General features: G+C 37.9%; 2 protein-coding genes and 1 non-coding gene across 3 annotated transcripts; 2 read left to right on the top strand and 1 right to left on the bottom strand.

Moving 5' to 3' along the window:
* Positions 1 to 3,465, bottom strand: LOC103967151 (heparan-alpha-glucosaminide N-acetyltransferase; the record flags this gene model as incomplete). The annotated part of the gene is given in 12 exon segments (XM_048580137.1): positions 1 to 41; positions 202 to 293; positions 392 to 470; positions 576 to 642; positions 786 to 877; positions 992 to 1,108; positions 1,237 to 1,357; positions 1,462 to 1,568; positions 1,716 to 1,792; positions 2,057 to 2,138; positions 2,412 to 2,549; positions 2,908 to 3,465. Coding segments are annotated over 12 exon segments (1,202 nt in total), but the record flags the coding sequence as incomplete, so codon positions are not given.
* A 13,082-nt stretch (positions 3,466 to 16,547) lies between these two features.
* LOC103967150 lies at positions 16,548 to 18,507 on the top strand. The gene is made up of 3 exons (XR_007256800.1): positions 16,548 to 17,267; positions 17,369 to 17,764; positions 17,864 to 18,507. It is a non-coding gene; the product is annotated as an uncharacterized LOC103967150 (transcript).
* Positions 18,508 to 21,255: 2,748 nt separating this feature from the next.
* LOC103967149 lies at positions 21,256 to 22,434 on the top strand. The gene is made up of 2 exons (XM_009380406.3): positions 21,256 to 21,395; positions 21,580 to 22,434. Exon 2 carries the CDS (start codon positions 21,723 to 21,725, stop codon positions 22,218 to 22,220), a length of 498 nt encoding a protein of 165 aa, XP_009378681.2. The 5' UTR covers positions 21,256 to 21,395; positions 21,580 to 21,722; the 3' UTR covers positions 22,221 to 22,434.
* The last annotated feature ends 4,207 nt before the right edge of the window (positions 22,435 to 26,641 follow it).

Here is a 26,641-nt window from a genome sequence, read left to right as displayed (position 1 = left end):
TGCAGCAACACTGTCGCCTTTATGAAATGTTTGACATCAACCTGCATTTAAATAAGGTTTCACTAAAGCGCACATGAATCTTTGAATTTGTCGCTTCCTCCAAAATTATCATTCACTAGTATGCCAAGCTTTGTATCGGATCATTAAGCTTGTCAAACATATTCAATCATTTAATCAGTGATTAGCAAAATGCGAACTTACTATGTAGAAGATAATGCATAACATCAAGCCTGATGCTCCTGCTGTAATACATGTATAGCTCATTGTGTATAGTGGTTTACAGAAAGGAATACCTGATACAGGTACAGCCCATTACTCATAGGAAAAAGAATAGAAATCCTCAACATAAGAAATATAATGAAAAAAATAATGCAATAAAAAGAGAATATACCAAGCATCTTCAAAGCATATCCAAATATTAAAAGAGGAAAGGAGGACATAGACCATAACGATATCCTCTGCTTCTGGTCCTACAAAAGAAAGGATCCTGTCAGGGAAGCAATTCATCAAAGAGGCAAACCAGACACAACGAGAGTGCAGACAGTTAGTGTTATCAGCAAAAAGAAGCTTCAAACCTTGAAATGCAATAGTATGTGCCCAAAATGCAATCCCACAAAACATGTAACAGCAGCCATCAGAGAACTGGAAATTTATTAATAAAATGAATCAAAGACCAATTCTGAATAATCGATAACGATGATGCTTTGACATTTATAGAGTGTCTGTTTGTGTGTGTGAGAGAGAGATGAAAATAGAGTTTGAGTCAGAGAAATGCAGAAATCAACCTTAAGATTCCCTCTGGGTCAAATGGTGCAAGGCACCATTGAGGAGAATCAGAGGGCAGAGGTCCATAGTCAGGAGAATTAACACTGCATTCCTGAGACACAAAGGGTTAGCATTTTCAATTATCAGCAATGAAAAGCACTGATACAGGGCTTAAATCCTGATATATTCAATAATGCAGTTACCAGAGAAGGCCCATGAGAATGACCTTTGTTCTTCTGTAAACAGGATGTTGATAAAGGTGATGCTCGCCCAGAATAACTCGATCGATATAACCAACAGCATTGCAAGGAGGTTCAAGACTACCCCTCACTCCACAATAAACCTAGTAGGTAAATATTGTATGCAAACGTTGAAATCTTACAGGACCAACCAAATTCAATCCTAAACCAAAATCTAACACCTTAACATTGTCCCTTAGCAATTAGAAATGAAGAGAACAATTTAACTCACAATTTGAGTACCAGGTCCAGAACGAGACAAATTCAAGCTTGCAGCTTCATATTCCCAAGTTGGAACGAAAAGACCATACAGAAAGCACATGTGAAAAAAGCATAATCCAATAGCAAACAGCCTGCATTACACATAAAATTTAAAACTTGAGAATGGACAAAAGGAAAGCATATGTATGGTCCACTTAAATTCATGAGCATCAACAGAATTTGTAGAAGCACTAACCACTGATTGTAGTATTTCCTAGCAAAATCGACCAGTGATTCAACCATAATATTGTTCACAAACCAGATCTCTGAGATTGAAGCCAGCAAATATCCAATTGAAATCCTCTGAAAATTAGATGCAGACACTTTCAATATGCTTTCAACATGAAAGGTGATAGTAGTGTATGCCATTTCGAATATCAAAATCACTCATAGTTAATAGCAGAGGAAGAATATGATACAAACTTCTAGATTGAGTCAGCATAATGCTACCTGTAGTACACCTAGCCAACGTATCTTGCCCACATCAACCCCATATGTTAAATGGTCATGCCCATGGAAATACCCACCTAAGAACACATTGCAAAGAGAAATATTACAAGCAATCATCTTTAAGCACAGAATCTATAACCAAATATGTTCCATACCTTAGAACTAATGAATGCATGTTATACAATGTAAGCATGAACTGTAATGCATAAAATTTATACTAAATTCAGACAATTGACAAAACTTACAAGTGTTGTACCAATATAAGTAAAAGAAACATCAAGGAATGTTGAGTGTAATCAAGTATAAGATTATGATAATCTAATGGAACAATGACAGGGTACCTTGCAGTAACAACCCCAAGAGAAAGAGATTCATTGCTCTAAGAATGACTTTCTTTGTGGCAGTTGTCTTGCTGGGTATTTTCTGCATGGTAATAGAAGGAATAAGAGCAGGCAGTTGATTAGTATATAATTGCTTCCTTACATTTCAGAATTATTCACATAGAAATCACTGCAGAAAAGTGCTGTCCTTTTCTTTTATAAAGATAAGCTTCCCCAATTAACTCTAGATATATAATGTCGTGAAATCATTTGGGATTTGGAAGACATGACAGTGCCACATAGTAACATACAGGGGTTTTAGACAAGGATTGGGTGGAAAAAAGAAAAAGATAAACCCTAGAGTCCTACAGCCTACCTTGAATGCAAGACTGATGGAGACGCCAACAAGAAAAAGAAAAAATGGCATTACAAAATCTGCAAGTGTAACGCCCAACCACGGAGAGTGGTTTATCGACGGGAAAGCTCCTCCGGCATCATCGACCAAAATCATCAACTGTTGATTGTTGATAGAAAACCTATCAAATCAGGAAGACGTAATAGACAGACACACAGAAAGCTAGCTCATCATCAAATTAGTTAACATATATAAAAACAAACAAAGGAAATGAGAAAGATGTCAAGCTCTAGCCTTTAACTAACTACAAAGGAAATCATCAAGTAAGAATTCCATAATCCAAGTATATCATCTCAACTTAATTGATTCTAGTGAATCGCATGACAACTCCAAACCTAATCTAAGTACTAATCCAAAAACCACCAAACTATCTCAAAATTAGAATCTAAGCAAATTCGGGGGATTAAGATTCGCATTTAGCAAGCAATTTCAATCAGAATCGCCTGGCTTGGCGTACCGCGACGGTGAGGCCACGGAAGACGTCGAGAGAGGCCAGGCGTTGATTAGGCGTCGATGCATGTGTGCCGTTGGATGGTGAGGCGGGCACAAGACTTGGGATCTCATTAGAAATGGATGATTCTCCGTCTCTGTCTCTGTCTCTGTAGAGATGAAGAAGAGGAGCAACGTCGTCGACGGCTGCAGACATTATCTTGATCTCGGTGACAGTCAGTCAGGCATCACTCACTCACTTCTCAGCTCCTCTTTCGGTTCATTTCTCTCTCTGTCTGGTGCTCCGTGACTCGGGGACTCAGTAGCAGTGCCTCCGGGCAGGTCTGGTAAAACCGGTGTATGCAAGAAAACTTAGAAAAGTCCACACCAAGATCCAAGGCCAATGCGCTGTGCTACAGTATTAGTTGACCAGCGGGCATGTGGCACTTATCCTCATTTCTTGTTAAACAATTTTAGCTCGTGGAATATTTCATTAAGGTAAATTATACAAAACTATATTAATTATGGGTTGAATTGCAATTACATAATTCATATTTTCAAAATTACAATGACATATCTTCAACGATTTTTTTGTTAAATGCTGACGTGATTTAAGATGAAATCCGTCATTTAACTCAATGGGATTAATAAACTTATTAAATATCAAAAATTAAAAAAATATTTTTTATTAAAAATTTGTGAGACCCACTCCCTACAGTACAAACCCATCACCCTCACCCTTCTTTCCCAGTTCAGCCGACTCTCCCAACCTTCCTCCTCCAACATACCCGTGTGTTTGCTGTGGTCCAGATCTCTGGATCTTCCTACGCGAGCTTCCCAGGTGAGTCTACGACAAACTCTGGTGACAAGCACAGTCGCCACCAGCACTATTCCACTGTTCTTGGTGCCACGAACAGGATCCACCCAGAGTTCGCGCTGTTTGGTAGCCGTTCATGGCAGATCAAACTGTGGAATTCTCGGGAGTTTGACGCCGGCGATTTGGCATTTGGAGAGGACGATGAGGGTGCAGCGGTAGAGATTGAGCGGAATGTGGTGTAGGAGGAGGGAAATCACCCTATCTTGTTGGTTCTTCGTCTTCTCTCACTCGGCCATGAAGCCCAGTCACCTCTTTCTCTTTCCATTCAAGATTCAGATCTGCATCATCAATTTGCCTTTTTGAATTTCTGAAAAAGACCATTGATGCACATTCGAACTCTAATTAATCATGGATGAGATTTGCGGCTTTCAATTTGACTGATTTGAGTGCAAGGGGCGATGGCGTGTGAATCCTAGACATATATTATTACATCTAATTGGGCTTTGATAAACACTCAACCAAAAAGGTTGTGTTGGTTACTTCGAAAGGTGCATGAGGATTTGCAAGTAGTGAGTGAGAACAGAGGTCGACGCCGATAGCGGTGGGGTGATGAGATTATTCAAGTGAGAGATGAAGAAGACAAATTCGGGGACAGACCCGCGGCCGAGACATATCGACTCGGGAATATGGGTGATGGGTTTGTAGGGGGTAGGTCGCACATTTTTTATAAAAATAAATAAATGATTTTTTTTATTTATAATATTTAATTAGTTTTTTTTAATCCAACTAGACTAGAGAGTGAATCTCACGTCAAGTCACGTCAACATTTAACAGAAACACTGACGAAGGTGTGACATTGCAACAAATTCGTAAGATGAGATATGTCATTGTAATTTTTAAAACATAAGGTATAAGATTGTGGTTTAATTCATAGTTAATGTAGTTTTGTGTAATTTACCTATTTCAATATATAGGGGATTTTTTTTTTTTCCTTCCGGTAGGTAACATCATTAAATAGTTTAATAGTAAGTTTTTAGTAGAACCGGCTTAGGAGAACGGTCACGGAGTGCGATAAATTAGGTTATTTCACATGCAATAAAACTAAAAGAAGGAAGCGATGAACAATTAAGAAAGGTGATTGAAGAATTGGTAATTTACGTGTTAATAGTTTATGGCTTATTCTATTAACACCTCACATATTATTAATTAAACCCTCACATTCTTAATACACCCCACATTTGCTTTTTCAAATAAAAATTATCTTAAACACCCCACATACTTTCTCATAATATCATTACACCCCACATTCTCATACACCTAATATTTTCCACATATACCCCACATTTTCTATATACCCCATATTCTTCAAATCTTATAATACTCATTTTCAATTTTAATAAATTAAATTGACTTTGGATTAAAAGCCTAACATTCTCTAAAAAGAGAAGTCTACAATCCGGTTTGTTTAGCTTGAATTTCATTGGGTCATCACAGCCAATCTCCTTTTCTCTGTCACTTAAGCCTTTTGCTAAAAAAAAAACAGAAAAGATTTCTGCTCAAAAATGGCAACTAGGAGGAACCTAACAAAGCAAAAGTAAACCCTAGAAGATAAATAAGAACATAAAAGACGTTGCTGGGTTGGCCTCCTATGAAATTGGGTAGTATGGAAAGAAAAAGTAGGCTTAAATAATTACCGATGTCGTTGAATAATTAAAACAATGACAAATATGAAATTTTACCGGATGTGAAGTTTCTAAAATATTGATATGTATTTTTTCTCAATCAACATGTTTATAGTTTCAATAGTTAGAATTTTATTCAACAATGAAGTGGAGAGTAAGAGGGCTCTTGATAGTTGAAGAAAATAAATAATACGTTAAAAGTAATTTATGGTGTCTTTAGAAATTTCTTATTTTCTTTAAACCTCATAAGGTTGAAATTGTCATTGCATAGTAAATTACATAAGCCACTTAATATTAATTTTTAATGTGGGGTGCATTGAACATTATGTGGGATGCTAATAAAAAAAGCCTAGGTTATTTTCTGCTATCATATCCCGAAAATGGGTGTTTTGGACTTTTCGTACTCTCCAGATTGATACAACTTTGATTTAGCATGTTTGTTTTGGGCCCTTCATATATGGATTCGAAGAGAACTTTGAGGTCTACAAGACTTAAGCGAATTATGTCGTTTACTATATTTAATTCGGATTTTGATATTTTAGGATGTTTATATATTTTGTTTTTTTTTTATATGGGAAAACTTGATATAAGTCCAACTTTTTAAACCAATATCAAGAATAGTCCAGTTTCTTAAAATAAGTCAATTTCTTTAAATTTAGGATTATTTTATTGTGAACATATTATTTATGACTAATATTTATTGTGAAAAATAATTTCTTTTTAATTATCTCTTAAATTTTTTTTTCTTTTTTTGTTATTTATTATTCTTCTGTCCTAAACCCCCATTTATAATTTTTTTTTTAAGAGTCACTAAATTTGAAAATTAATCAATGTAGCTCCTGAATATGAGTGTTGCAAATTATTGTCGTCATTTCGTTATATTTTTGTCAAAACTTCTGTTAGTGTGCTGACGTGGCACACATAGGGGTCTCACATAAATTAAAAAATTAAAAGAAAATTAATTTTATATTCTAAAAATAATAACAAATAAATAAGTTTAAAAAGGAAGAAAAAAAAAAAACACACACACACACACACACACACACGCTTCATAAGAGGCTGTGACCTGTGAGCACCTAAGAACAATTCCACTAGGTAACTGATAGGCCGGCACCCAGGCTTTCCCCTCCAGCCCAGCAGATAGGTTGGCACCCAACCCAAGCCAGGCAAGAGACCGGCCCAAAATAGACAGACCCACATGCTGGGCCATCTGACGTCAGTCGGGCCATCAACCGTGACAACCTCCGATTCCGAACTGCAGTATAACAGAACAATGATATAAACAAACCCAGAAAGCAACCCGGCAAACCAAGAAAAACTCATATCACAATTTGCAATATCGAACTCAAGAAATTAATTTTTTGAAAATTTGGATAGAAAAAGGCCGCCTTCCAATAGAACCCATGAGGAAGAACTGGTGTTGTATAAGTAGCTCTAGTTTTTGTGAGATCTATTGGTTGTTTGGTTGATTTTCCGGGAAAAACCAGCTGAGGATGGAAAAGGTGGGTCGAGGAACCTTACTACTGCTGCGGTGTTTCATTTTTCGACGGGGAAGATCGGAAGAGTTCCTTAAATCCGAACGGGGAGAGAGATGCAGTGGGAGGTTCCAAACTTACCTTCTTTTTATAATAAAAAATAATAATATTTTAATAAAATTGACTAGGCTATTTTTTGTTAGGGGTGGAGATGCATTTGGTTTATTACTGTTTATTGGGGTCTATTACTGTTCTTTGAGTGGATTAAATAAGTTGGGTGTTGACGTATTTTTTTAGGGGTGGACTTGCTCTAGGAGGTGGATTGTCTGCCCTCCCATTTCCATACTCTCTCCATGCCTTTCTGTTTGTGTTGTCACGGTTAAGTCATGTCAATATTTTATATTCCTATTACTTTTTATTTTATTATTTCTATAATAAATTAATTAAAATATTTACGTGACTTAAGTGTGATCACACATCACAAGCATGGAAATAGTATGAAAATGGGAGGGCAGACAATACATCTCCCTTGCTCTAACCCAAGCACCAAACGACCATCTTCCCATCATGTTTTGCAGAAAGACACAATCTTTGAGAGACCAAGAGGAGGGAAAGCGAGAGAGGTCGAAATCATGGGTTGGTTTCTTGCATGTTTTGATTCTTCCAAAGACAAAAAAATGCAGGAGTAATCAGGGGAGCAGGATGGTGTGTGGAAGGGATTACCGGATTGGGTCGGAGGAGGAAGGAGATCGTTCGATCTCATCTGTTATTTTTTTTTTTTTGCTTTTTGTTTTTTCATTTTCAAATTTATTTAAAAGGTGGTGGTTGTTTGGATTTACAGGAATTTGGATGGTGGTGGTTTGGATTTGCAGGGATTTGATTTTTCAGGGAGGGAGGAAGGGTACATGAATTTGGATTTGCAGGGAGGAATGACGGGTGCATGGATTTGGATTTACAGGGAGAGAGGAAGGATGCAGTGGAGTAGGGTGCTGATTCAATCTCGGGCGACCCTAACGACACCACGACTAGGCTCGACGTCGTGGACACGGCAGCAGCTGCGCTGCAGACGGAGAGAGGAATCAGACCTCGCAATGGTGGACGTGGTTCGTCAATAACCAACTGGAGTAGCTGGGAATATTTAATTATACTGGGTCCCACGTGTGCCATGTCAGGCATTAACAGAAGTTTTGAGAGAAATTTAACAAAATGATCACATTGATTTTCAGTAGTCATATTTAGGGACATTGATCGATTTTTAATTTCAAGGATCACCTTGATTGATTGAGTCAATTTCAGGAACTATTTGTGATAAAAACCCTTTTTATAATCAACCTATATCACATGTTAATTGCATTTATCTTCCTATATGAAAGATTCATATTTATAACTATCATGTATCATTGCTTAATGTATCTTACTTGTAAGTATTATATTATTGCATCTGTAGTTAGGTTTCATATGTCGCTTGTAGGTCGAATATACGTTTAATTGTCTATCTACCTATGCCATAGGTTTTTTCATAGTCTACTTATGTTGATGCACAAAACCAGTCTATAACACAAATTAATTGTATCACATATTTTTTTCCTTGTATAATATGCCTTCATCACAAAAGTTAATGAATGTAAAATTTTCATCTAAAAAGAAAAAAAAAAATTAAATAATTGTACAAAAATATGTAATTAGAGAATTGGATCCAATCCTAAAAACAACCTATACTTTTGGACCTTGATCTAAAAGCCCTGTTGTTTATTTCCTTTCCTACACCTAGGGTTTCTAGGTTTAAAAACATTATAGATGGGTCATTTTGGCCTAAGGTTTGTAATCTTTCGACTATTTATTCAACAAATATGAGTTTTCTCTCTATTTTCTTAGTGAACTCTAGGACTTGCTAGTGAATTCTAAGGTGGAAATTTCATTCGAATTTTCTTGTTGTATATCAGTTGCGTCATAATGTATGAGTAATTCAATAGCTAGTAATTTGTGCCAAGTACTCTTGGGTTCGACTTATTATGGAGCAGGAACACTAATTTATTTTATTTTTACTTCAACTTTTTAGCCTAAAATTTTAAATTTCACATTTTTTTTTTCTCAAAAAGGGCCCAAGGGTTTCCAAGCCCTCTCGTCCAGCTTTGCTCTTTCTTTTATTTTCTTCTTCTAATGCCATTTCTTTTTAACTTAACTTTTTTTTCCTCAACCCCTATTTACCGTATGCAAAGTTTGAATTGAATGAATTGCTCTTTGTAGCGGTAGTCTTCTTTTTTTCCAACTTTTGGTGCCATAAATTAACAGACAAAATAGCCATGATTCCTGCTGAGTGATGGCTACTCTAACACCAAAAATTTGGTTGGTGGTTGGTGGATATTATGACGGTGGAGACGCGAGCAAGTTCAGCTTCCCTGCATCTTTTGCCATGACTATTGAGTTGGAGCGTGATCGAATATAGTGCAAAATACGCGGCACTAGGAGAACTAGACCATGTGAAGGGCATCATCAGGTGGGGTACATATTACCTTGTCAAGACCTTCAATTCGTCTACAGCTAATTCCATCGGCATTTTGGTTGTGGATGTTAGAGGGGCTGATGACACTGACTTCGCCGGTGGTGGTGATTAGGATAAAACTCACAACTGTTGGATACGTCTTAAGGATATTGACCATCCAAGAACCGGACAAGAGTGTTATAACTGCTCGGTCCTTGCCACAGAAATGGCTTCTTAGTTTCTGCATTCATTGTTTTCAAAGACAATACAAATTACTCTAAGAACATTCCACAGTCAGATTGATGAAATAGTGTGCCCCTACCTTCCTATTTTCGCAAGTTTCAACAGAACAAAGGGAGGGCTAATTCAGTTGAACAGTGAAAGGCCAAGGCCTCTTCAGTATGTATTCCATGCAGCTTTTTTAGCTCAACGATACAATGACTATTTTGACAATATTTCTGCACCTGGATGGCATTGCGGATCCAATTTCTACCCTATTAAAGAACTGCGCAGGTTTTCTAGGACCCAAATTGATTACATTCTTGGCAAAAATCCTTGGGGATAAGCTACATTGTCGGCTTTGGTGAACGTTTTCCAAAGCAGGTCCATAATTGAGGAGCAACATTCCCAAAAAGAAGATCAAGTATGGAGATATAGTAAGAAACGAATCCAAATACAATTGTTGGGGTCATGATTGCTGGTCCTAATGAGCACAAAAATTTCTAGGATGTCTGTTAAAATTACAACTACACAGAGCTGAGCCTTGTTGATGCTTAACCCTTGAGCTGATTTCTTGGAGCCAAAGTCACTGTTTGAATTTTATTTTATAAGTTTTATTTCGAATGTAATGTGAGCCATTGGATCATATTCCATGTGGCCTCTCTTTCTAGCCTAAGATTTAAGTGATGTATAATCACCTCATAGGGTGATAGAATCTAAGGCTAAGATTTGATCTTGATGTAAGTTGTTAGAGAAGAATCTATCTTCTCTCTCCTCTAATGGTTATATTTGGTTGGAGGTGAATGGAAATGCAATCAGAACCTTCATCATTCTACACAGCCTTAGTAAGCATCATCAAGTTGATCTTGAAATCCCACAAAAGGAAAATTAATAATTCCAGCATCCAATTTTCCTTGATGAAATGTCGATCAATCTCCACATGTTTTGTTCGACTATGTTGCATTGGATTGAGCAATCTCAATGGTAGCCTTGTTATCATAATAGAGTTTCATAACACCCTTGAGTTTAAATCCAAGATATCTCAACAATATTTTCAACCATAACAACTCACATACACCATGAGACATATCACGAAACTCAGCTTCAACACTTGACCTAGCCACCACTTTTTGATTCTTGCTTCTCCAAGTAACTAGATTACAACCCACAAAGTAAGTATCCAAATGTAGATCATCGGTTAGTGATAGATCTTGCCTAATATGCATCTGTATACCCTTCTACATTCAAATGACCATTTTGGAGAAAATCAAGCCTCTACTAGGAGCCATCTTCAAGTATCTCAGAATACAAATTACTGTATCCATATGAGCTTCACTAGGTGAGTGCATAAACTGACTTACCACACGAACTGCCTAAGCAATGTCAGGGCTAGTGTGAGACAAATAAATTAATCTCCCCATAAGCTTTTGATACCATTCCTTATGAGTAGGAACATGATCCAGAAATAAGCCCAGATGATGATTTTGCTCAATCGGAGTATCAACAGGTTTGCAATCCAACATACCTATTTCAGCTAATAAATCAAGGACATAATTCCATTGAGACAGAAAAATACCATGCTTGGATCGTGTAACCTTGATTCCAAGAAACTACTTCAATTCACCTAATTCTTTTCATCTCAAATTCAATAGCTAGGTACTTTTGAAGGCGTTGTACCTCTTCCTGATCATCACCAATCATTATCATGTCATCAACATAAGTAATCCATGCAGTTAGCTTACCATTTCGTTGCTTTAGAAACAAAGTATGATCTGAATGACTCTGAAAATACCCAAACTTCTTCATTGAACTTGTGAACTTCCCAAACCACACTCTAGGAGATTGTTTCAAACCATACAAAGCCTTTCGCAATTTGCACACAACACCTTTTCTAGGAGATATACCGATACTAGGTGGGAGATCCATATAAACTTCCTCCTTAAGATCACCACGAAGGAAAGCATTCTTAACATCAAATTGCAATAGGGGCCAATCCTGGTTTGCTGCTACGGACAGAAGAACACGCACAGTGTTCAGTTTGGCAACATGAGCAAAAGTCTCTTAATAGTCCACACCATATGTTTGAGTATAACCCTTAGCAACTAATCTGGCTTTGTACTAGTCAATAGAACCATGCGTTATGCTTAATAGTTGACACCCATCTACATCCAACAGCTTCTATTTGGCAACAGAACCAAATCTCAAGTGGAATTATTTTCCAAAGCTTCCATCTTAACATTCATGACATTAACCCACTTAGGGTCAGACAAAGCATCATACAATTTTGCTGGAACTAGTACACTAAATAGTTAACATATGTAAGATGCATATGGTTTGGACAAACGATGACTATACGCATAGATGTTGATAGGATACTTGGCTTTGGCATGCATATCAGGCTCATATTGTACTTTAGGTTTTCCACGATTAACTCGTGGAGGCAACTGATATGTAGAATAATTGTCATAATTTACCTCATGTGTGTCACCATCTTGTACCAAACCATTAGAAGAATCATCACTAGACAAACTATCAACAGGCAACTCATTAGTCATACCAGCAGCATGCAATTAGTCATCAAAAGGAAATTTGTCAGACATACCAACAACATGCAACTCGTTGGGCACATTCGACGGGCAGTCTCAGGAATGACAGTTGATCGATCGCCATCTATAGCTGACTGGTTAGTATCATGCAGCATAACAGGTTTCGTCTCCAACTCTGCATGTAACACATCATCCATTACCATTTATTCGAATTTGCACTTCACTCCCCTTCTTCCCTTAAAGTAGGGAGTTGGAAGAGGGCTGCACAAAATACAGAATTCCTCATGGAATGTGACATCCATGGTGATATAAGTTTTCTAAGTCGGAGGATGATAACACTTATAGCCTTTTTGATTGTTAGCATATGAAAATAATACACATAGGAGAGCACATGCATCAAGTTTACTTCGCTGATGAAGAGTAGACATGCACATACGCTACACATCCAAACACTTTCGAAGGAAGTTTGAATACAGAAATAGAAGAAATATGTTTTTGTACCACATCAAACGATGTCTGAATATCAAGAACCCTACTTGGGACACGATTTATCAAGTACACAGCAGCCAAAACAGTATGACCCCACAAATGATTAGAAACATATTTATCCAACATCAAGGAGCGAGGAACCTCCATTATTTGACGATTCTTTCGTTCAGACAAACCATTTTATTGGGGTGTAAACGGAGTAGTCATCTCAGTGAATAATACCATGATCATGAAAAAAAGCACGCCAAAGTGTGATTTACATATTCTCCTTCATTATCAGACTTGAAGACCTTAACGTTGGTCTGAAACTGAGTAGATACCATTGCATAAAAATTTTGAAGAAATAAAGAGGCATCACTCTTATTCTTCATCAAGAACACCAAGTTAATCAAGTACAGTCATCAATAAAAGTAACAAACTAAGAAAATCTATTAGAAGTAACCTTTGCTAGACCCCACACATCAGAATGTATCCAATCAAATGGCAAAGTAGCTTTAGAATCACTTACGGGAAAGGAAGCACGATGACTCTTAGTAATGACATGTGTTTCACACTTGAACACTGAATCACTACGAGTGCGAAACAAAGAAGGAAATAAATGTTTCATACAACTGAATGATGGATGTCCCAAACGTCGATGCCACAACCAAATTTGATGTTTGTCATCCACTTAAGCACTTAGAACTTGATGATTCTTTGAACCTAAAGCAACAGTATCCTCCATAGTCAAGATGTACAAATCCCTAATTCTTTTACCACAACCAATTATCTTCTAAGTTTGAATGTCTTGAAAATAACAATACGTGGGGTAGAAGTAATCAGATATAACGTATCAAGTAGTTTTCCTATCGATAAAAGATTGCACTTAACATCAGGAACAGGTAAAGCATGGACCAGTGATAAGGAAGTAGTGAGAGAGATAGGGCCTTCACCCTTCATAGGGGAAGATACTACATTTGCACTAGTAATATACGGATCACGAACATAGTCACATAACTTATCAAACACTGTAGGGTCACCAGTCACATGATCAGTGACCCAACATCAATTATCCATATATTTGTTCCACCAAGATGCATAACAACACAATGAGTATATGAAGCCATTTAGCTAAAACATGAACAATAAAGGCACAAAAGATACACAGCAGAATTAAGGCAATTTACCAGAACACTGTAGCAGAATCATCGTTCCGGCACTGCATTGTTCACGATACTATTCTCAGTACTATAGCATGGCACTATTCATTTTTGTTTTCCTTCATGATACTGAGAAAAGTGGGCACAAAATTTAAGCACATAGGTCACCAAGAGCGAACTGCTCGGTTAAAATACCAAAATTATATATAATAATATTTGATAATTCTTGTATATTCATTAATCTCCAAAGTGGAGTATATATAGGAGTTACAATTGGTATTACATATGTACTTCATCAATGTGGGACAACAAACTACTATTTACCCTTAACTAATATATAAATATATAACTCGCAACACAATACGCGTTCGAAATACCTTAAGTGTGTGAAACCAAAACTTGTTGTTCAAACAATTACTGCCAAGAAAGGAGTCTCTCGATCTGGATTTTCCAGCCTTGAAATCAAGGCCTGCTGATCGCTTCTATAGTTTGGATCCTAGACACAAGGCTCAGTCTCGATCACAATTTTCTCAAACATCAAGGTTCGACAAATAGTATTTCAGATTAATCATATAGAGATACTTGAATGTCAAGGTCGTTGAGCAATCCACACATGAAGAAGCTAGAAGACCAACTTGTGGGAATGTGAAGGTAAAAAAGTCCCACATTGGTAAAAGAGGAAACCTTGCAAGGGCTTATAAGAGATTGGAATGCTTCTTATATTGCCAATTAGTTTTATGATAAAATCTCCTAAGCGAAGCACTACAGTGGAATTTCTTTCGTAGGGATTTTTCGTTGACCTTCAGTTGTAAATTCCGGTGAGTACAAGCATTTAGCTTCCTTCACCTTATTAGTAGACGTCGGCGACTTCTGGTTAGACATCAATAATGCCACAAACGAGGCAAAAATGTTTGATAAAACACATAACCCGCGAGAGAAATTTGATTGATAGATTGATGTGAGGCCTTTTACTCGGATGATCGTACTCTGTCTACGACTTGAATTTTGTTCCCAAACTGAAACTCTTAGCAAGAATAAGGTTTGATTCTCGGTGAACCACTTTCACGAAGACTACATTTCCAAACTAAACTCTTATGGCGTGTTTACCAATTGGGAGTGGAATGGAGAGAAACATAATTGAATTCCTCTCCAAGCATTCTGCCGTTTACTAGCAACTGGGGAATCATATTTTATGTAGGGGTCCAGCCAATTTCAGGAGTTCAATTTTGGATTTCCCCGGATTTGGATTCCCTCTATAGAGGTGGTAATTGAATTCCGGGCAGAGAGCTCCATCACGAATCAAAGTTTTCTACCCAAAATACCCATGTATATTCCTAAAACAACTCCTACCTTCATCAATCACTCCCCTCTATATTTGTTTCTCTTATAGCACATACCACCCTACCTTCGCAATCTGAAACGATGCAGTAGCACTGAACAACGATCGCCTGCGATTTGGAACAATGATCAACCGGGGTTGGAAACAATGGCACAACGACGAACATGATCTAGAACAACGAACGCCCAAATCCTCAAGGAAATTGCAATTTGTAGACCCAAATAGAAGAGAAGGAAAGAACTTTTATCACTTTCACCTTGAAAATTGGATTATTTATTTATTTATTTTTTTTTTGGTTGATGGGGTGGGTTGTGGCTTCGTGGTTCCTCCTGAGATTGGATGGTGGGGTGTGGATATTGCGTACTGGGAAAAGAAAGGGGTTGCAGACAAAGAATGGGGAAAGAAAGGGGGAAGAGAGAGAAGGAAGCAAAAATTTATTTTAGTTTACTTTATGTAGGTATTTCTATTAGGGTTTAGGGTGATTAAGAGTTCGAAGCAAACAAAAAATGATTCTTTCATATCAAATCTGAAGTACTCTATGCGATTACGAAAATGTAAAAGTTTTATAAAAGATAAAAAATTATTCTCTCTAGTAAAAAATTAAAAAAAAAAAAGAATAAAAGTTTTACTAAAAATAATTAGCATATAAAATAAATTAGTTAAAGTAGGGGTACTTTAGTAATCACATTAGTTATCATTCCGATTCATGTGAATTAGTAAACAGTTTATATACATCAATGTTATTCTCATTCTCGATTTCAGACAATTTTGGTAAACGACTTCAACAGGAATCTAATTCTGATTCCACCTCATTCCAATTCCTCTTCAATCCAATTCCTTCTCAATTCAATTCCTCTCAATCTGATTACGGATTACTAAACGCACTCTTAGACGAAATCCTATAAATGGCCACAAATCAATTTACCCGGACTATTATAATCTGGACTTGGAATCAAAAGGCCCGAAATAACCCAAACAGTTCAACTTTAATCTAAGCCCAAAGGTCAGATATGAATTTGGGTGCAAACAAAAACATCTAAAAAGTTGGATAAAATAAAATCTCACCCGGTATTTGCACCGCAAAATAAAACAAATAAGATGCAACACGTGACCATGCACGTTGGCGTAAGGCGAGACTACCCTTCACCATTCATCGCATGTGTCGTGCGTGGCTACCGGTTGTTGTGAACACTGCTATGAAATTCAGAGGGGGATGGTAATTTTTGAGAGTATCAGAGAATTAAGAGAATTTGTATGTACTTATAAGAAGTTAATAATCAAACATCAACTTCCTCTAAAAATAAGTGGATAAAAATGTCAAAAACTGATAATCCGTCCTTGATCTGGAATATCTGCTTCGAACGTTATGTCTCTAGTGTTGTACTGGTGCATGTGCTTATCATCACCATCAAGCGGAGGAAAGTGCTAGGAAGCAGCCATAAGGTAACGGACGTTGTTCCCGTGAGCCATGTGGACCTCCTTCATTCGTGGCGGGTCACTTTTCTCCATTTTGGAGATTGTCTAGCCTTTCGTTAAACGTGGACCATGCAAACACACGAAACATACAATGTCCTACTGTTCACGCTCTCCCTTCATCTTTGATTAGTTTGAGGCCTCCAATTCCTAGCTACTTATCTAGAGAGGAAATTAATTAAGGAAGATCGATCGATCGATAGATAGATATACGATGAAGGACCAGCTACTATTTTCCAGTGATGAATCAACAACAGATCATCCTGATGACTATTCTAATTCTTCAAGATCAATAGCTCCTAATGATAATGATAGTGATAATAACAACTATTATTGGTGGAGATGGGCTGCAGAGTTTGATCATGTAAAGAAGATGCAGATGAAGCTTGATCATGAGCGCCTCATATTCCCTGGCGGTGGCAGGGCATCTAGTCATTTTACAGCGGCAGCAAGGATGCGAGTGGTGAGAGAGTTGGAGAGACTGCTTTGGTATCAACCCATCAGGAAGGGGTGAATGAACTTCGGCACAAGCTGCTCATGTATCGCTCGGGTGACTTCTGGATGCCAACAGGAGGTCTCGCTAAGGAAAACATGGACATTCCGCCGGTGGCCACAATTCTCTTGGTTGGCTTCTCTGCTTCTGGTAAAAGCTCTCTTGTCAACCTCATGTACTCCGTTTTGGGTCGCTCTGGACTCGTACCCTTTGCTCAAACATCACCACCACCTGGTATGCTACCTTTTTATTTAACTCCATCACTTCTTATATATGCACATTGCAGACACATAATAATGAATCATTAATTTTTATAATATTAATTAAAATTGTAGGAAGTTTTTCAAATAATCCGAAGAGTACTAGTATGATTCTGAAAGAGCACAATGTGCTGAGGTCTTTGCGAAGTGGCTTCTGTGTGTATGACTCGAGGGGATTTGACTACAACCGAATAGGCGAGGGCCTTGAAGAATTGTCAAGTTGGATGAGTGATGGGATTCACCATAACCAAGTGTGCTTGAGACCAGGCGATGACGTCGAAGAATCTGTGTTGATGAATCTTCCTGATATGGATGTGATTTCAAAGTTTGCGAGGAGGAAAGTCAATTGTGCAATGGTGGTGGCTAACATGGCAGAAATCTACAAGGCCTTTCAAGCTGGTGATTCTAAGCCAATGGACGCCACAAAACAGCTTTTCTGCTCTGTCAATAATGCTTTCACCAATATTTACAGTAAGTTAGTTTTCTATCGTCTTATATGTATGTAAATCTTGTTTCCTTGAAATTTAATGAGTTGCTGCATATATATTATATATGTATATATGCATACAGATGATGAGAGCACCATTTTGATCTTGACACATGGTGACATGTTAACAACGGAGGAGAGGATTGAAGGGCGGCTGAAAATATGTGAGTGCCTCGGTGTATCGGAGACGAGTGGAGTATACGACATCGTGACGTGCCTTAGCGAGTATGGATTTCTGGCAGAAGAATCAGACCCGGTTTCAGCCTACGCCCTGAGTGAAGCAGTATATATGGCGTTGCTCCTATCAGACAGGACCCACTCTCCCAAAAAAACCCTTGGGGACTTGGCAGTGCTTATATTGTCCTCCATCATGTGCTTTCTAGCTTCTATATTTGGTCTCCTTGCTCAGATTTGCCTCAAACTCGGTCGACACAGCAAAGATGTATAGAATCAATCAGGTTTAGTGGTGGGGGCTGTTGGAAAGTCACCCAGGCCTAGAGCAATTTGGTTTTTTTTTTTTTTTTTTTTTTTTTTTTTCAGTAAGGTAAGGATTAGGATTCATTTCATTTTTTCTAGAATTCAAGATTATTATCCTGTTTGTTTCATGTTCAGGCTTTATATATAATTGCAACTCAGTAGGAAAGATTAAATCTTGTAGAGATGTAGTCCTTTTATTATGTAGTTGTCTTGAAATAAGTTATCATAATTTGTAATCAGTTTTTCTTCCTTTCTCATTTTCAATTTTTTAACATTGGTATCAGAACGAGTGATAGGATTTTTACCACCTGCACAAATAGGAATAAAAACACTTAAAAATACTTGTAAGAATACAAGTTATCGTAGTATAGCAGCTCAAGCAAGGTCATTTTTCACAAGGATTGAATGAATTATTTATGTAAAATGCAAATCTTAATAATTATTTGAAAACAATTAAATAAATCAACTAGAAAACATTTTAAAGAAAATCAATTTGAAGAGACACTAGGGTTCCGCCGTCACCTTAACACTCTACGTAGTTCTTTCAGTTACTTATGAATTACCCATTCATATTTTGACGGTTAAGTTTTCCTAATATATATCCAACTTGGAACCTTTAACAGAACGTGTATCTAATATACAACCCGTTTGGCCGTTCAGCTCATATATGAACATGAAATACTCATTTAGTTTTTTGAAAACCTTTTGAAAAACCTTGCAACCCTTAAAACATGGTGTTCATCTTAAGTGAAATTACAATTATTAATCACAAGAAGCCAGCACCAAATTCAGGAAACCTTTTGCACCAAAGTTGCATGAAATTACATTTCTAAATATTCTATTGATGGCGAATGATTAAGATAATTAGATAGTTTAAACACGATAATTAATAATTTAAAAAACATCATTTTTCATTGAATTTTCAAATGTTTTACAGGTAGAAGCATTGGTGTTAAAATAAGCTCTCATTTAGTTTTAGGCAGTTCGACTTCAACTGAAACATGATGTTGTGGAAGGAGACTCAAAAATCTTAATGTAAATCATGCAAAAACAATTACAAATTTCACAGCAAATTTAGTATCTTATACAAGACATGTGACATCTTACAAGACAAAATCTATTATATGTTCATCATATTTACATAAAAACCAATATGGCAGCAGATGACTCAACTAATTTAGGCCATAACTATGAGATGTATGTGTTTGATTTTGTAATTTTTCCAAGTTATGCCTACGATTAATTTTGATATGTACCGATTAGAGATCCATAGAAGTTTTCTTTGTAATTTCATTCCTTTGTAAAAAAATAAAAAAAAAGGTTTTTATTGCAAATGATCTCTGAAATTGACCTTCACCATCAAGATATTCTTTGAAATTGAAAATCAATCAATGTAGTCTCTGAAATAGGTGTCGTAAATTAATGTGGTCATTCTGTTACAATTCTGTTAAAAATTCTGTTAAGTGCTAATGTGGCACATAAATGGGCTTCATAAGTCTTTTTTTTCTCACAAATGGTCCCTGTAATTGACTTGCGACATCAAAATGGTCCTTGAAATTGAAAATTGACCAATGTAGTCACACAAGTAAGTGTCTCAAATCAATGTAGTCCTTTCATCACAATTCTATCAAAAATTCTGTAATGTGCTAATGCGACACATAAATGGGTCACACAAGTTTAATTAAATTAAAAAAAATTTACAAATAGGTTTAATAATTTATTAGTTAATAAAAAAAAATTGTCATCCCAAAAACCCCAGCCCTGCAATCACCTCCGATCCTAGTCTATATTTCTCTACCTCATTCGCTCTCTATTCTCTAAAAAAAAAAAAAATCAATACACTCATCTTTACACACTTCGACACCCTTCACAGAATTGAACTTGAATTAAGATCACCTTTGGTGACTGCTTGCCCCATTGGCAACAACTTCTGGGACATCTCTATTAATATTTAAGCGATTAACATCCTCACAACTTTAATCTTGGAGAGCTTATTCGGAGCTTCCCAAGGTCTTCTTTGAGATAATGAGGTTATAACTGAGATGCGTCTATTGTTGGTTGAAAAATATTCCACACCCCCCTTAGGCCTTGGTTAAGCCTTGTGCCTTTGTGCCTATTATAAGAAAAATATCCATTGTGCAAAAAGGTATTTAGACAACTTTTTTAATTAATTATTAAATCCACATCAGGACATAACAAATTTTTTTATAGAATAGCGGCGGAATGATCATATTGATTTGTGACATCTATTTTCAAGAACTATATTGATTGATTTTTAATTTTAGAGACCATATTGATGGTGTGAGTCAGTTTTAGGGACTATCTTGATGGTGTGAGTCAGTTTCAAGGACCATCTTGATGGCGTGGGTCAATTTCATGAACTATTTGTGATAAAAACTCATAAATCTTATGGAGCCCATTTATGTGTCACATCAGCCCTTAATGGATTTTTTAACAGAATTGTGATGGAATGATCATATTGATTTGCGACACCTATTTTCAAAAATTACATTGATTTATTTTTAATTTCAAAAATCATTTTAATAATGAAAGTCAATTTCAGGTAACATGTATGATAAAAACCCAAATAAAAAATGCAAGTCCAACCAATGCTTCTGGATTCCTCTTGCCTAGAAGGTGACACGCAAAGTACACCAAGCATTCTAAACTGTTGCCACGTCAGTACATGTACATTACACTCCCAACCCCACTTGACGCAACCGATGGATTTCTATTCTATTCTATTCTAGCTGCTTCCATTCCATATGAATGAATTGCAGCAGCTACCAGGACTTTCCGGATCCAACTTAGTCACTCCAACCCCATCAATTCAGTTTCAAGAAAAGCTTACAACTTGAATAACAATTGATACTTGCGAGGCTTTAGCTAGTGAATACTGAATAGCGATCGATGTTCAAAATTCAATATTATTATTCAAGACTATCGTTGGGTGCAGCTTCTGTAGCAAAAAGCAGGTCGATTTGGGGCCATGGTACTCATCAATTAGCCGCAGCTCGAGTAGTTCTACCACGAGGACTTGATTCTGCCACCGCTAGTCGCACCGGCACTGCTGACCCAGCCGTTCACGCTGGTGGGGACTATGAATCTGACCCTGGTCTCACCACCGCAGACCCTCAAGTAAGATTTGTTAACTTTTCTATATATGGACATTAATTAATTTGTAGCTTTATCAAGTAAATTAATTCATATAATTCAGAGGCATGTCTATTTCTAAACTCCAATTATATATAATTAATTTTGCTCTCAAGCAGTGCATTAATTTATTTCTAAAATCCCAACATATACACATATATATGTTTAGGGTACAGAAGATGTTGCACAGGAGAAACCAGCTGCTGATGAGCAGCGCGGCGCCAGCGGCAGAGGAAAGGAACAGGAGCTTTTGCACCTCCTAATAAACCCTCGTATCCAAACGCGAGTTCCCCAAGGCTAGAGAACACAGGAATGAACCTGCAGCCCTCGGACCACCCAACCAATTATACTCAGAAGAGACATATAAGTAGCCACGGAAGAGCGGCTACTAGTTTTTTGGAAAAGGTGAGCTGTGTGGGGCTGGACGGCACACCATTGTCAATTGACTCATCAAATGAAAGGGACATGCAGGAAAAGGAGAAGTCGATGAGAGATGGAGATAGAGACCGGAAGGAGGAGCGTGAAGAGGATGATAGAGAGTACTACAAGCATCACAAGGCCTCATCACTGTCAGAGGTTGAGTATGCAGACACCCGAAAGCCCATTACGCGTGCAACAGACGGCACGCCAGACTCTGTGTCGGAGTCTGGTGCAGGTAGAGATGTCGTTGGATGGAGGCCCGAGCAGTTGGACACGGCTGAGGAGGCACTCCGTAGAGCTGCAAGGATATGGAAAGAGAATGCCATCCGTGGGGACCCTGATGCTCCTCAGTCCAGGGTGCTCAGAGCTTTACGTGGGGAGTCATTCTAACTCTGATCAGTTTACTCATTGTGCATATATATGTGTAAACAATTTTCCAATTCCGCATTTATTTTGATCATAATTAGCTTTATTAATTTACAGTACTGCATAAATATATTAAGTGGCGTTACTTATGAGTATGTTGTATGTAGCATCCTTGATCTCGAGCAAAAACCACTCCTTTGTATTATAATGTCAGTAATATAGTCGGTTTTGTGTGTTACTCTTTTTAAAACTCAGCTCCGCACATTTGTCTGTTTTGATTTATTTCAATATAAATCAATCTTAAATGGTTTACAACATATAATAGGCACCATTTAAAACATATAATAAGAATGTAATAGTGGAGACTAATGTAGATATTGTAATTTGATTTTCATCTTTCAATTATAACCATATAAGGTTTATGTTGTCCCCTGCATTGTCCTTTATTTAAATACTAATTAAAAGATTGCAAGGGGTTTGTACCTAAAAACGTAGGTAAGTTCGGTTTGCTCTTCCTCAATTATGCAAAAATAGAATCGCAAGCCGGACTAATGCGGTAGCATATATATAAGGTCACGGTTAAATGAAACCCTCAACGTCTTATTTGGTAAACGGGGTATTTAATCTACATGGTAGTATTGACTATAACCATTCGGTTAGAGATACCAGTACTCTTTCTAAAAAAATAAAAAGAAGAAAATGAAAGAAGGGGTTCGTTTTAGGCTTATTGAGTCACTGCTCCCACTTGCGCGCCTAGTCATATGCAAACAATCCATCATCCCTACACGATGTATATACTCCTCAACCATTTACCAAGTGCCACAATAGCAACGCATGCTTCGTAGGAATCGCTTGCCCAAATGGAAAGAGTCTTTAACACTATGATCTTTGATAGTGAAGATTAACTTGCATAGGACTTTCACCACATTGAAGACATTTTGAAGGAAAAAATGGGTTGTAATTCCTAATGAACAAAAGGTGTTTTTTAATGTTATCATATTGACTGGACTAGTAAGAATATCTTTTCTTCATTAGTAATCTTTAATTTGGACAAAATATGAAAGTTCTCATTTATTTGTCCTTCAAAATGCCTTCAATAGTCTTATCTAAATTAGTCCTCCCTATCAAACAAGGACTATGCGTCGTCGAACATCCTACTTCCGTCACCATTTTGGTATCTAGATTATGGATGCAAATTTCTTCTTCCTTGATCTTGGACAAAATTGCACCTACAAAACAAATAACACCTTTGGTCAAGGCTAAGAGCCTCACGTGCCCACGATGAATAGGGGGCTTTGGCCGAAGAACCTCCGATGCCAAAGTTAGAATTTTGAGAGAAAAGTGTTTGGGGAATTTTTGAGTGTTTAGCAAGTCAAGACTTAGGTTTTTAGACGAAATGAGGTTGAATATATAGTGCATGGCGGGTCCCCCTCTTGAGAAAAGGTGGCCGGCCCTTTGGGGTATTTTTGTGTGAAATGGGTGATTTAATTGGTAATTAATGGATTAATTATGAATAAATCCATTAATTAGCCAATTAACTCAATTTATATGGAATGTTTTGTAGGTTGTGAAATAATTACCTTGTGTAAAATATAGGATGAGGATGGATGAAATAACTTTGAATTTGTTACCTATTTTGGGCATTTTTGACTTGATTGTGGGATGTTTGTCCCCTGTTCGCGCGTAGGAATTCCAATGCCCCTCAAAGGTAATTTTGTCATTTTTGCCCAAAAATTCACGTGTCGCCTCTTGATTATTTTTGGCTCCACAAATGCCTTCACACCTGTTGGGCTGCTCGTAGCAAAGGGCAACAGGTGTAGAAATCTTCTTGCTTTAGGAAACATAGGACTGTTTCCTATTTTGATGTTGATTCTCTCTTTAATAGGAAATTAAATCCTTCTAGGAAAAGGAAATAAATTTCTCTCAAAACCTATTTAAGTCCACCTTAAGTGGGTTATTAAATCAACTTTGGAGAGTGATTTAGTTTACCCTACAAGAGAGAAAGTTTAGAGGATATTTGTTCTCCCTCCTCTGGCAATCTTCTACATCTTGCCCGTGCAAAGGATCGTCTTTCGTTGCTCTCTTCGTCTTCTCCGCGCTGAACTGAGGTAAGAAAAAAATTAATTTTCCTTGTCTTCTTCTTGGATAGTGCTGTTGCGGGGCAGCCGTCGGGGTGGTGCGACACGTCGGCTGGTAGGGGCCAAAAGCCAGCTCGGCATGGGCCGATGAGGTGTTGTGGTAAGGACCATTGCTTGGGTTGCTCGGCTTGGCTAGAGCCAAGGGTAGCTTGCGCGGCTGGGGCCATCTCCACCATGAAACGACAAAAAATCAAAAAGCAGTGGAGCACCTACAATCTGAGGAAGTTCCATGTGTGACTTCCCACTACATCAAAGCCTAAAGACTCAAGCAGCTCGACGGACACCATCGTACAAACTGAGGACTATCCAATTGTTATGCAGTTCCTACCTTACAACTAAGTTCTCGTTCGTTTCACTCATTTTTCAATGAGGAATTCAGAAGTAATCACAACTTGGCTCGGCTGCATGCTTACAACAACTGATCACTCCTGCACTTCAAAAGAAGACCGCGCCCTTTTTAGGAACTTATTGCAGGAATTGCGCCCCTTCCCCCCTAAAGGATTAACCATGCTCTCTAGTGTGAAAGGGTAAACCAATTCCCCAACATTCATATGGGTCAGCTCTCCTAGACGAGAGGATAAACTCTACACTCCAAATATCCAAACATGGATGAGCTTGGTTGCCCTAGTATAACTAGATCCACGATGGCTTACACGGGATTCCTAGAAGACAAGCTGATGACTATCCACTTGTTATGTAGTTCCTACCTTACAACTAAGTTCTTGTTCGTTTCACTCGTTTAGTAATCACAACTTGGCTCGGCTGCATGTTTACAACAACTGATCATTCCTACACTTCAAAAGAAGACCGCGCCCTTTTTAAGAACTTATCGTAGGAATTGCGCCCCCTGAAGGACCAACCATGCTCTCCAGTGTGATAGGGTAAACCAATTCTCTAACACCCACATGGGCCAGCTCTCCAAGACGGGAGGATAAACTCTACACTCCAAATATCTAGACGTGGATGAGCCCAGCTACTCTAGTATAACTAAATGCATGATGGCTTGCGCCGAGATTCTTAGAAGTAGTCACAATGATCTTTTTCAAAACTTAGCTAATTGAAGGATTTTGGGTTTCTTGGCCTAATCCATGGGGAATCGGGCCCTAGAGATAGAGGGGGCACATTATGTAGTACATCTGATGGACGGCTGCCCTGGAACCCTAAAGTTGTTACCAAGTGCACTAAGGTAACCTACGGTTTCCAGAAGACTGCCTACAGCTTGCCCTTCAAGCAGTAAAACCATGTTAGACTTATATAACTGCACATTCTTATGAAAGGTTAAACAGGCTAGCGTATATATATACGAAGCTTTATCCATTGCCGACATGCTAAGTAGTCGATAAGCTTCACCTCTGCCAAGCGCAGAACAACTTACACCAAGTCCTAAAGTGTTGTGATATTTGATACGCAACCTACAGAATTGGAGAAAGCCAAGGTTAACGGCCTAGTGGTTACGCACACTTGTCTGCTCCTGTAAGTAAGGCATCAGGCTGCCAACCCTATGGCTAACAACTTTGCAAAAGTTCTACACCAACACTTATGGCTGTATAGGCTACACGAGCCTGTCTGTTTATAGAAAAGTAGCACGCCTGCCACTGGTCTATAAAGTCTAAAGGTTGGGGCATGAACAAAAGAAGCGAAGATGAAGAAAAGCGAAGGAAACATGTTTATAAACAACTTGCAAAGGCTAAAGGAGTTCAAGAAAAACAATAGCTACAAGGAAAAACAAAGAAAATCCTAAAGGTTAGCTAAAAGACTACACTTCAGCAACTTGGACATCCCACGACTACTCAGTCACCACACCTTCAGCAGCAACGACGCTCTTAGTAGCGGCATCATCCAGCGCTTCACCCCCGGCTGCCCTAGCCTGGGCACCAACTTCTTCAACTACCTCACCAATGGAAGCCTCAAAAGTAAAAGCAATCAAGTCTTCCGGAGAAATAGAGAAGGTCTCGAAACCTCGAGCCTATCCTTTTCACCTTTCAACTACTCATTCTCCTCAAGCAGACCAACATGAACGTGCTACAACTCATCCATTTCCTTCTTCAGACTTTCGTTGATCTTCAGTACAACTTGAAGTTCCAACATTTGGGGTTCAAGCCTATCGACGATTCTCTTAGAGTGGATCACTTGATTATAAGCAACAATCAACTCTTCATCCTTTGCATAAGCAGCGAGATGAAGCTCAGAAACTGCAAACTCAAGATCTTGAATCTGAGGTATGTAACATCCAATCTCCTTCTTTGCACTTTCATACTTAACTTGGATCGCGTCAAGCCTAGTCTTCAAATCAACGATCTCTTGGCG

Source organism: the organism of the source record quoted next, unplaced genomic scaffold, assembly GCF_019419815.1.
Source record: "Pyrus x bretschneideri cultivar Hongxiangsu unplaced genomic scaffold, Pyrus_bretschneideri_v1 Contig148, whole genome shotgun sequence".
NCBI lineage: Eukaryota > Viridiplantae > Streptophyta > Magnoliopsida > Rosales > Rosaceae > Pyrus > Pyrus x bretschneideri.
The sequence above is the reverse complement of the archived record's forward strand: the minus strand, read 5'-3'. Positions and strand labels throughout refer to the sequence as shown.

Bases quoted from the DNA above. Each gene is read 5' to 3' on its own strand.
- LOC103967149 (XM_009380406.3), top strand. From the start codon at position 21,723: ATGAACCTGCAGCCCTCGGACCACCCAACCAATTATACTCAGAAGAGA.